Consider the following 12,070-nt stretch of genomic DNA (forward strand, 5'->3'; position numbering starts at 1 on the left):
CAATGTTCATAGCAGCATTATAATGACTGCCAAGATATGGAAACAACCTAAGTGTCCATCAACAGATGAATGGGTAAAGATGTGGTATATACACACAATGGAATATTACTCAGTCATAAAAGAGAATGAAATTTTGCCATTTGCTATAACATGGATGGACTTGGAGGATATTATGCTTAGTGAAATAAGTGAGACAGAGAAAGACAAATACTGTATGATATCATTTATTTGTGGAATATAAAAATAGGAGTTCCCTGGTAGCCTAGCAGCTAAGGATCCAGCATTGTCACTGCTGTGGCACAGGTTCAGTCCCTGGCCTGGGAACTTCCACATGCCATAGGCATGGCAAAAAAAAAAAAAAAAAAGAAAAGATTGTACATAGCAAAATGGAAATAGACTCACAGATATAGAGAACAAACTAATGGTTACCAGTAGAGAAAGGGAAAGGGGCAAGATAGGAATATGGAATTAAGAGATACACATTAGTATGTATAAAACAGATAAGCAACTAGGATATAATGTACAGTACAGGGAATTACAGCCATTATTTTGTAATAACTTTTTTCTTTTTGGCTGTGCCTGTGGCATATGGAAGTTCCAGGGTGCACCACAGCAGTGACCAGAGCCAAAGAAGTGACAATGCCAGAACCTTAACCCTCTGTGCCACAAGAGAACTCCTTTAATAACTTTTTTTTTTTTCTCCTTCTTTAGGGCCACACCTGCAGCATATAGAGGTTCCCAGGCTAGTGGCCAAATTGGAGCTGTAGCTGCTAGCCTACGCCACAGCCACAGCAACACGGGATCTGAGCCGCATCTGTGACCTATACCATAGGTCATGGCAACGCCAGATCTGTACGTAACCCAATGAGCGAGGCCAGGGATCGAACCTGCAACCTCATGGTTACTAGTCGGATTCGTTACTGTTACAAAGTTCACCACAATGGGAACTCCAGAGAACTGCTGTAATAAGTTTTAATAGAGTAGAATCTATAAAAATACTGAATCGCTATGCTGTACACCTGAAATGAATATAATATTATAAAGTCATCTAATTCTGCTACTGCAAGACTTTAGATGTCATAAAATATAAGAATATATTTAGTGGAGTTCCCTCCATTCGGTGTTGGATTAAGTGTTGTCACTGCTGTGGCCCTGGTTTGACCCTGCCCAGGAACTTCCATATGCCATGTGCAGAGCCAGAAACAATGTCTAAAATGTGAAAGCAATAAAAATGTGTGTAAATGCATTTTCATTCATTAACTTCAGTAGTGTAGTTCTTCTTCTGCTTTTTTTTTTTTTTTTTGCTATTTCTTGGGCCGCTTCCGCGGCATATGGAGATTCCCAGGCTAGGGGTCTAATCGGAGCTGTAGCCACCAGTCTATGCCAGAGCCACAGCAACGCAGGATCTGAGCCGAGTCTGCAACCTACACTGCAGCTCACGGCAACGCCGGCCGTTAACCCACTGAGCAACGGCAGGGACCGAACCCGCAACCTCATGGTTCCTAGTCGGATTCGTTAACCACTGCGCCACGATGGGAACTCCAGTAGTGTAGTTCTTCTTTCAACATTTTTACTCAGTAAGGATGGTCACATAGTGAACAACACTGAAGAATAATTATAGAGGACTGCAAGAACCTTATTATCCTAGGCTGCAGATTCTTAACCCAATGAGCGAGGCCAGGGATCGAACCTGCAACCTTTGTCTCTGGGAAACTCACCGTAATTTCCTAAAGAACTCTGACAAAGTTTATAAATGGCAACAATCTAAATGTGTTGCCTAAAATCTTTTTCTACCTCTAGTAGTGCCAGTCAGCTAAAATACTGCAGGAAGGATAAGCATTTTTGAAAGTAAACGGATATAAGTTATTAAAAGGTGACAGTTATATTTAGGATTTCCTTTAGGTTTCTGGTTTGAGATTTAAGGGTCTTTAACTTCAAGACCTAAGAGACAGTTGCTGAAGAGATCTAAAAACCTTGCCGCCAGGTGAAGAAAAGGCTCATAGAAGGAAGGAGGTGGGAGGCAACTTGGAGATTGGGAGGAAGTGCAGTGGAAGCAAAGGAGTTCTCCAAATCTTGAACTCCAGACAGCTGGCCCAGAGGTGGCTGCTGCTTCACCTTAGCCCTTTTTCTGCTTCAAGGACAAAGTTCATTCCACAGAGAGGAGTCCCTGCTGTCATCTCGGCAGTTATTTATTTTCTTTTTTTCTTTTAGGGCCACACTCATGGCATATGGAGCTTCCTAGGCTAGGCGCTGAAATGGAGCTGTACCTGTTGGCCTATGCCACAAAGTTCATTCCACAGAGAGGAGTCCCTGCTGTCATCTCGGCAGTTATTTATTTTCTTTTTTTCTTTTAGGGCCACACTCCATGGCATATGGAGCTTCCTAGGCTAGGCGCTGAAATGGAGCTGTACCTGTTGGCCTATGCCACAGCCACAGCCACAGCAATGCAGGATCCAAGCTGCGTCTGCGACGTACACCACAGCTCAGGGCAACACCTGATCCTTAACCCACTGAGCGAGACCAGGGATCAAACCTGCATCCTCATGGATGCTAGTCAGATTCACTTATGCTGAGCCACAACAGGAACTCCACCACAGTTATTTTAAATTACCCAAAAAATGGGTCAAATTATATAAGAATAAAAATGTTTTTAAATCTTTTAAACATGAGCATACAGGAGGGGAATTATGTGAGAGATACATTAAGCTTATTTGCTGAGTACTTTTTATATCATGTCTGCACTAAACACCATTTCTCTTTAAATGATGTGCTAAACTTAAGAGACATATCAACCAAATTCAATGTGTGGATCTTGTTTGGATCATAATTAGAACTAGCTGTAAACAACCCACTAATAAGATAATCAGGGATATTTAAATACTGTACATTGATGATATTAAGGAATTTTTTAAGGTATGATATTGTTAAAGAAAAAAAAGTTCTATACTTCAGAGATATGTAACATTATGACACCTGGGATTAGCTTCAAAATAACCCAGAGAGCAGATAGTGGAGTAAGAGGAGTATAAATAAAAGAAGATTGAGCACATGTTGATAATTATGGAAGTGGGAAATGGGTACACAGGAGTTCATTATACTATTTTGTCTACTTTTATGTATGTTTGAAAATTCCCATAATAATTAAAAATAACAGTGGATTTTCAGAAAAAACTATAGACTATCATCATTCAGTCCCCCCCCCCCTTTTTTTTTAAGGGCTGCACCTACAGCATATGGAAGTTCCCAGGCTACGAGCTGAATTAGAGCTGCAGGTGGCGGCCTATGCCACAGCCGCAGCAATGCCAGATCTGAGCCACATCTGCAATCCACACGGCAGCTTGTGGCAACATTGGATCCTTAACCCAGTGAGCGAGGCCAGGGATCAAACTCACATCTTCATGGATACCAGCTGGCTTCCTAACTCGCTAAGCCACAATGGGAACTCCTCAATTCCTTTTTTTAAAATGAGGAACTGAGGCTTAGACTAATTAACCTTCCCACGCCAAGCTGTTTAATAGACAACTATCCCAATTCCCAAGCTAGTGTTATTTCTGTGAAATTATGTCACATCTTTGATCATTTCCTAAGATATATTATGACTGTTAAATGTTATTTTGAATTATTGTGTAATACAGGTTACCTGCTAGGAGAAACAATGAAAACAAATTATAAATTTATTAATTCATCAAATATTTATTAAACCTTTACTATGTGTCAGAAATCCTAGGCATTTCTTTTTCCAAAATAATCCCATTGGTCAACCCTATGACCCCGAAATTAAGATAGCTGTATTAAGGCTTACCTCTAGGGTTAACAGTGATGTTCTATTAAGAAAGTTCCTCCGGCAATATGCTATTTCAGAACGATAGCCTCCTTCTTGCTGGGCTTTCTTCCATCTATGTAAGTAAAATGACCAAAGTTTAACATGTTTTCAAACTTTTTCAAAGGTACTAACCAAAGTAAGCTCATTTAAAGGGAAAGGTCAAGAAAAAAAAAAAAAAAGAGAAAAGGGTCTTGCTTGTTTTAGGAGCTAGCCAATTGTATATAAGAATTTCAACTACAATACAGATATTTTTTATGTATAACACTAAATTATTAACTTCAAATATAAGGTAGTACACATAAAGTACATTGTTCTTAAATTTTGGGGTTATAAAAATATGAATTTCTAAAATAATTTAAACCTTGACAAATGAAGTATCTAAAAATAAATTTAAATCTTAAATATATCTTTTTAATAAAAGTCAAATATCATTTTTTTAAAAAGTAGGTAACCTCAGATTTGACCTATTGACAGCACCCAAATTATTATTTTACCCCAGATATGCATTGTAGATTGTCAGATGGTCTGAGTCTGCCATAGCCAGTGCTGATTTTGCAAGATCTGCTTCGTCTTTTCGACCAATTGGTGTGGTAAAAGGAGATTTCTCTGTCATAACTGCAGCCAGTGTTGCCTATCCATAAATAACCAAAAAATTTTATCATTAAAGAGGTATATATTGTAAGCTGATTTGTAGTATGAAGCAAAACAAAACAAATTACCACTTTCAAGTTGTGTATTTCTTCTTTCCAATTGATCACGTTCTAGAACGGCTAACATTTTCATTTTAGGTAGTTACTTTTAGTTTCATTTTATGGAATTAAAAAAAAAATCTATCAGCTTACTTTTATACCCTCTTTGTGAGATAAGGAAGTAGTATCACCAGAATCAGATATTTAGAAAAATTAGAGTTTGTATAAGCGACTTATATTCTGTCACACAGTTCGAAGCAATCCCTGAATCATAGCTCAGGACCTTGACTCCTAGCCTGAATCTCCCTTGCCTGCAATGCTCTTTAAATACTTCTTAAATAATTTGGACTACATAACCCATCTGTTGTTGTTGCAGCTTTTCTTTTTCTTCGTCTTTTTTGCCATTTCTTGGGCTGCTCCTGCGGCATATGGAGGTTCCCAGGCTAGGGGTCCAATCAGAGCTGTAGCTGCCGGCCTACGCCAGAGCCACAGCAATGTGGGATCCGAGCCGTGTCTGCAACCTACACCACAGCTCATGGGCAACGCCGGATCCTTAATCCACTGAGCAAGGCCAGGGATCGAACCCGCAACCTCATGGTTCCTAGTCAGATTTGTTAACCACTCAGCCATGATGGGAACTCCTGTTGCAGCTTTTCAGATCGACTATCATGGCTGAGATTATTTCCTGGACTCTGCATAATTTTGGTGATTATCTATTTCTGATACTAGGAAAAAAGAGACTAGAGTAAGTCATACTCTCTCCATTTTGTTTTCAAACAGTCTTGATTTGTAGTCTCAGAAAAGGGCACAACTTCATAAAGTTGGAAAGTTGGAATGGCATAGCATATGAACCCAAGGGATTGAGACAGAGGCACAAAGTTTGTTAATTCTGAGATAATTTGAGAAAACGGAATTGCTGGTACCTGTTGGCTCAGAGATAACCCAGAAAAAGAGAAGGAGGTTTTGATTTTCCTTATGTGTGGAGTTCAACACTCTAAGAACCATCCACTATATATTCAATTAAATATTTCTAGTAGGATGTTCGATAGCAAAAGTTTAGACAAGTCAAAACCCTCTTACTTAATAATACCTAAAGTACACTTTATGTAATGGATGAATATATTTTTTGTATATAAATATAAAAAGTTAAATTGTTTAAAAATTCTCATCAAGCATTCAGATTTACTGGTTTTAATATTAGTATAGACATTCTATTTGGTCAAAAAATTAATTAAAAATTATTTCCAAACTTAGTATTTTCCCAACCAAAATGATGTTTAAAGTGAACAAGCAGCTATGTTTTCCTTACCACTGGATCAAGGCAGCCAAATATGGCACCAAAAATAAGCATCTTGCCAATCTTGACATTCACAGGCAAAGCTGCAAGGTGTTGGCCTAGTGGAGTCAGTTTAGGCTCATTTAGTTCACAAGCTCCAATTTTGCGGAGTAAATGCATAGCATTGCTGATTACTTGAAGTTGAGGAGGGTCTAAAGCTTTGGAGAGGAAATCTTCAGGAGAACCAAGATTGCATTTCTGCAGATTGAAAAGTGGTTAATTGATATGTGATCAGAAAGAATTAACAAAGAGATGGTCAAACTGAAACTAAATTTCAGTAAAATTTTAAGCAAAGAGGATGTCTGTGTCTGGGCATGAGTCTGTGGATGTGTGTTAAAGGGGACAGGTTCCATTTTTTAAGTTTTTCATTCCTGATTTTTATACAATCAAAAGTATAAGAACTGAAGGATTTATAGCTTTTTCAGACTAGGCAGCCTTTAGTCTAGGTCAGGATTTCCCAAGTCCAGCTCTGTTGTTATTTGGGGCCAGATAAATTCTTTGTTTTAGGGGACTGTGCTGTTTTGTTCTTTGTAGAATGTTTAGCAATACTCCTGGCCTCTACCTACTAGATGTCCATAGCCTGGTTGCCCTCTCCCCCCAGTTCTGACAACCAAAAATGTCTCTTGACGGCCCAATTATCCCCTGGTGAGCAATATCGCCCCCAGCTGAAAACTACTTGTCTAGGTTATGAGTGTGTATTTTAACCTATAAAGTATGAGTGCCTAGGGCAGATTTAAAGCACAGTGGGTTTACTCATAAAAGATGGGGGAAGAAGGCATTTATTCAAGAATAAATAAAATATTTAAAAATCTAGAGCAACATAAGCTAAGTTTAAGTCTTCTTCTTTTTTTTTTTTTCTTAGAAAGAGATGAAGAAAAAAATTCATTTAAATTCCTTTGGGATTACCATAATATGAAGACATAATTCCTCCAAAGGCACACGCAGGATTTCAGGGACAGAGTAGTCCATAAAGCCTTCAAATCTGAAAAATAAAATAACAGTAAATACATATTATCAGAAATGCCACACTGTACTGGTTTATGTGTTTTTTGTTTGTTTGCTTTTTTAGGGCTGCACCCACAGCATATGGAGGTTCCCAGGCTAGGGGGTTGATTTGGAGCTACAGCTGCTGGCCTATACCACAGCATCATGGGATCTGAGCCACGTCTGCAATCTACACCATAGCTCAGGCCAACGCTGGATCCTTAACCCCTAAGCGAGGCCAGGGATTTAACCCGTTTTCTCATGGATACTAGTCGGATTTGTTTCTGCTGCACCACAATTGGAACTCCTGGTTTATGTGTCCTTAATTTCCAGTTTATGCCATACCTTTCTCTTGTGTACATTCGGAAGCAGAAACCATCTCTGACCCGCCCAGCTCTTCCCTGGCGCTGCAGAGCACTTGCTTTGCTGACAAATGTCTCCACTAAAGAGCTCATCTGACTGCTTTCATGGTACCTAGAGAAATGGTATAAGAAAACATGTAGATAATTGACTTAAATCAAAATGTGAAAAAAAAGTAAATACTTGACTCTTAAAATTAAGTTGAAGCTAAGCTAAAAAAAAAAAAGTCCATTATCACTCTGGACCAATATTTTCCAAACTGTGTTTCACATTTAAATAATTTAGCAAATATTGCATACCAAACCTCACATTACCAAATTAGAAGCTCTGACACAATAACAACAAAAAAAACCATTTACCTTAACCTTTCTCAAATTTATTGGACTATGGAACCTTTCAGATTTCAGTGGAATATGCCTATTCCACACAATAAGAATTCTTTGAAAGTGTTTGAGAAATACTGCTGTGAACATTACAATTCAATGTACCTTTTACAAGATAAAGTTCAACTCTGAAAATGCTTCCTCTAAAGGTATAATTTTAAAAATCAAGGGTTTATTTTGTATTGGATAGTCATTTCCAAATACTGCTAAGGTTTTCTAATATCAGGGACAATGAATATAGATTACAACAGACAACTAAGGTGGTCTCCTTTATTTATGTAATATAAACATTAAAACATTTATAAAGTAAGGAAGTTTCCTTGTGGCACAGTGGGTTAAAGATCTGGCATTGCTGCAGCTGTGGCACAGGCTGCAACTGTGGTGCAGTTTTGATCATTGGCCCAGGAATTCTACATGCCACAGGCGCAGCCAAAAAAAAAAATTTATAAAGTAATAATCTTTTTGTTGAAAATTCAGTTTAAATTACCTATTACGTGCCAATTACTGTACTCTGCACTTTCAATTATCAAATATTAATTTTTCCCCTTATGTGTGAGGAAACTGATGATTATAATTGATGGTCCTATTGCTCAAGATTACAGAGATTTATAGCCAACTCTTAATTCTAAAGGTCATGTTCTTTTTTTTTTTATAATCCCACAAATACTGCTTCCTGTCAAACAATTTATTTTACAAACTAATTTACAAAAATTTATGTTCTGAACATTTTCTCAGTACTTTTCTAAGAGTAGCAGCAGTTCATTGACTTTTTTTTTTTCTTTTTAGGGCTGCACCTGTAGCATATGGAAATTCTTGGGCCTAGGGATGGAATCGGAGCTGCAGCTGCCAGCCTACACAACAGCCACAGCATTGTGGGATCCAAGCTGTGGCTGCAACCTATACCAAAGCTCATGACAATGCCAGATTCTTAATCCACTGAGTGAGGGCAGAGTTTGAACCTGCATTTTTCATGGATATTAGTTGGGTTCTTAAGCCACTGAGCCACCGTGGGAACTCCTACATTGACATTATTTATGGGAAAACTGATGACATGAATTTTGACATTTACTCTCAGACATTTAAAGTTTTCTACAGTTTCTCTGAGACTTTGTTCGGGGTAGAATTTAGGACCTTTGGGATTTTCCCAATATGATTCTGTGATTTTTCCTAAGAATTTGAGAGACCCAAACCCTTTTTGGTTTTAAAAATGTTTGATTTGGGAAATTCAAACTTACTTATTTTCTTTCGTTCTTCCAGTATCAATTACAAATACAACATCTGGAATAGTGATACCTGTCTCTGCAATATTTGTTGCTAAAACAATCTGAAAATAAAAAGCCAAAATATTAGGTAACAACTTTCAGCAATGTGCCATCATCTAAATTTTAGATAGTTTTAGCCAATGAATTTTGAAAACCGAATTTCAATTTTATTTACAAAAATTCACAATCTAACTGCTGTTACTGTGTAATTTTAATTTGCTCCAATTAGTTTTATCACTAAAGTTACAGATTTTTATTCCAACCAAAAAACCATTCCCCAAATTTGAGTCAGTGATCTTAAAAATAGCATATGTAGAATGGGAAATTGGGTTAGAGGATGGAGACTGCTTAGCAGAACACTTCACAATTATTAGGAAAAAAATAGCAATAGTTCTTTAGTAGAAGACTTGGTGGGTTGCTGCCCCATCTCTGCTACTTATTAGCCTTGTGACTTGGGCAAATCATTTTACCTTTCTGGCCTTCAGTTACCTGACTGTAAATTAGGAGGTAGAAATAGATGACTTCTTATGTCCCTTTATAGCTCTAAAATTCTTAATGGTGATAGCTGAATAGTGCAATCTTGCACACTTTTCTTTTTTCTTTTTCCTCTATTGAGTCTTTGGAGGTAAAACATTTAGGAAATTCTAGGTCAAATTCAGTTCACTCCATCTCAATCCTGTATTTCAACAGCGAATGCTTGCTTTTCTTATTCATTTATGCTAGGAAATAGAACCCAGATTATTAACGCTTAGATGGGACCTAAGTGATCAAATTTTTTTAAAGAGGTGGAACTCTTTTCTTCAGACAGAATTTTACAGGGAAGCCCAAATGTTACAGATCAGAGCACAGCCTCTGAACCACTGCAGTTTTCTGAGCACAGGAAGAAAACCATCAGTTTAATCCAACTCTTTAAAGATGAGAAAATGAGGCTGAGTGGATTGCCAAAGGCCATAGACCTGGTGTCAGCTCAGGAACAAGAACCTAAGCCTCCTGCAATATAGTCCAGGCTCCTGCTGCGAGCCCTGTGTTCCTCAGTTTCCACATAGTACTTCTATTCCCCCCACTCCCCCCTGCCCAATGTAAGAGAGGGTCAAAATCTGAGAAACTCTCTTTGCCAAGCATCTTCATTCAAAATCTTGAACAGGAGAGGCAACAAAAATATTGAGTGTTCTAACCTAATGTTCTATGTATTATAAAAATAATCAGGGAGGAATAGCCTAGAGAACAAAAAAGAATCCTCCCAGGATTCAAATAGCTCCTGACCTCCAATATCCTTTGTGATATCTTCTTGGAGGAAACATAGTGATTTTTATTTTCATTAGCAATATCCATGCCCTATTTTTAAATTACCAGTCCTCTAAATTCTTTAATATTTTAATACTATATAATATAAACACCTAATATAAGTTGAATTTTAATATTTGATATATTAAGCTGCAAAGCATCTGGAGTCTGCCATGAACTATAAGGTACTTAATATTAATTACTGTCTTTGATGATAAGTCATCACACTTTCATGAAATATTCTCAGCTGGATCACATATAAATTTGCAGTACTAAATTTTACCTTCCTGACTCCTTGAGGAGGAAGTGTGAATGCTGCAGCTTGATCTTGAGTTGAAAGTATAGAATGCAGAGCTATCACTTTATATCTGAAAGTTAAAATCATAGTTCTTAGCAAGAGTTTCTCTTTAGAAGACACTGCAAAGAATAACAAAATTTATTTGCAAATAGGAAGTAACTAATTTATTATGAAAAATTTTAAACACACACAAAAGTTCTGAGAATGGTACAGTGAAACCCCAAATATACTCATCAAAGAGAAGAAAATTTAATATGACTGAATCTTATAGAATGTAGGGTTTAAAGAATTTTTAAAATATACTCTGATGTTGAAGTGATAACCGTAGCAGCAGTAATAAGCTGTATCAAAACAGAGTTAAGAGCCAATTCAGTATGTGTGGATGGAAAACTGCAATGCAGTTGGGGTTTTGCACCATCCAGTGGGTTGGGGAGGGGAGCCACTGTCTTATTCTTAACCACAGGATTCCCTCTGCTTAATCATATTAAGAAAATGAAACAAATGTAGAAATAGTATCTAAAAATTTTAGTAGATAAAATACTGTAATAGAAATGGTTAAAAAAAAACTTGCTTCATCATGGACAATTTTAACTAAAGGTGAAAAGACTTTGAAAGCTTTGATCAAGAGTTTCAACGTATGAAATATTTTTCTCTTTTAAAACTATTATGAATATAATGAAGATTTACCGTTCTGAAAAAAATCTTCTGTCAGTTGATAAGAGATCATATAACTGTTGAATATGAGCAAGGCCTGGTAAAAAGATCAGTACTGCTCCTTCAACATTTTTGAACTGGGGACTTCTGTCTGTAATTTTTAAAAAGATATAATATTCAAAAATAATGAAACTGCATATAAGATAAAATATTTCCAATTAGTAGAAAAGTTTTATCAAAAAATATGGAGACACATTAGAAAGATACATACCTAAATATGTAAGAAGTTCCAAAATGAGATCCAGGTTGATTTTATGGGGATTCATGTAGAGAATAGCATGCTGAGTACGGTTGCTATACTTTTGGTAAAATGGATTTAAATCAGCACTTGTTCCAGTCTGAACAGGAATGTATTCCTAACAGAAAAATAATCAGAAAAAGCTGAACAAAAATATTAAGTATTTTTATAAGACAAGGAAAAAATATCTCCACTCAAATCTGAGTTTTTCTCAGTCACCATTATTTTGTTAAAATATGTTATTTTGTTAAAATACTGTTTTATCAGTATTAATGTATTAGAAAATCTCATCTCCTATTAATTTCATCCAGTCTCCTTAAGTATACAAACTTTTTATCTTAGCATGTAAATACTAAATTAAAGAAGAAATGAAGAAAATCAGATCATTGTTCTGTGGTAACTGAAAAAAGTAGCCAGGCCAAGAGAGCTCATAGTAACTTTAATAAGTAGTTTACACCTGTCTCATTCCTTCTAGGTTCTACTTTGGTTGCTGAAAGCCAATCATTTCTTTTGAAATACTATCTTTAATTTTTTGAAGTCTTTTTTCTACCTGCAATTTTAGGGAAAGATTTTAGTTTCTGCTTTCTTGGTTTATCTGCCTAATTAAAAGATAAAATAACTTTATGCTTCTATCAGATGCATGAAATGTTGTGGATATAATGAAAATATATAGTACCACTGGCTAAAATGCAAGATAAC

The 12,070-nt window shown here is 36.6% G+C and overlaps 1 protein-coding gene and 1 long non-coding RNA gene across 4 annotated transcripts in view; one reads left to right on the forward strand and one right to left on the reverse strand.

The window, feature by feature from the left end:
* LOC110257321 (uncharacterized) overlaps positions 1–6,874 on the forward strand; it is a 48,365-nt gene extending 41,491 nt beyond the window's left edge. Inside the window, exon 2 of the long non-coding RNA XR_014831335.1 lies at positions 6,711–6,874. This is a non-coding gene — a long non-coding RNA (uncharacterized LOC110257321). The remainder of the gene's footprint in view (positions 1–6,710) is intronic.
* Positions 1–12,070, reverse strand: part of DHX29 (DExH-box helicase 29) — a 51,239-nt gene that overhangs the window by 6,541 nt on the left and 32,628 nt on the right. For 2 of the 3 annotated variants that reach the window (XM_003133948.7, XM_085002228.1), the window contains 9 exons: positions 11,345–11,489; positions 11,107–11,224; positions 10,405–10,489; positions 8,811–8,899; positions 7,178–7,306; positions 6,755–6,830; positions 5,822–6,046; positions 4,318–4,454; positions 3,803–3,896 (listed from right to left, as the gene is read on the reverse strand). In XM_003133948.7, coding sequence (XP_003133996.1) covers positions 3,803–3,896; positions 4,318–4,454; positions 5,822–6,046; positions 6,755–6,830; positions 7,178–7,306; positions 8,811–8,899; positions 10,405–10,489; positions 11,107–11,224; positions 11,345–11,489 — 1,098 coding nt within the window. Of the gene's footprint in view, positions 1–3,802; positions 3,897–4,317; positions 4,455–5,821; positions 6,047–6,754; positions 6,831–7,177; positions 7,307–8,810; positions 8,900–10,404; positions 10,539–11,106; positions 11,225–11,344; positions 11,490–12,070 lie in introns of all 3 variants that reach the window. The other variant, XR_014831301.1, reaches the window with a different exon arrangement.

The sequence above is a fragment of the Sus scrofa genome, chromosome 16 (genome assembly GCF_054392235.1).
Source record: "Sus scrofa isolate SSC_HxYL_T2T_F1_AM1 chromosome 16, Sscrofa_HxYL_maternal_Yorkshire_Landrace_v2.0, whole genome shotgun sequence".
Taxonomy (NCBI): Eukaryota; Metazoa; Chordata; class Mammalia; order Artiodactyla; family Suidae; genus Sus; species Sus scrofa.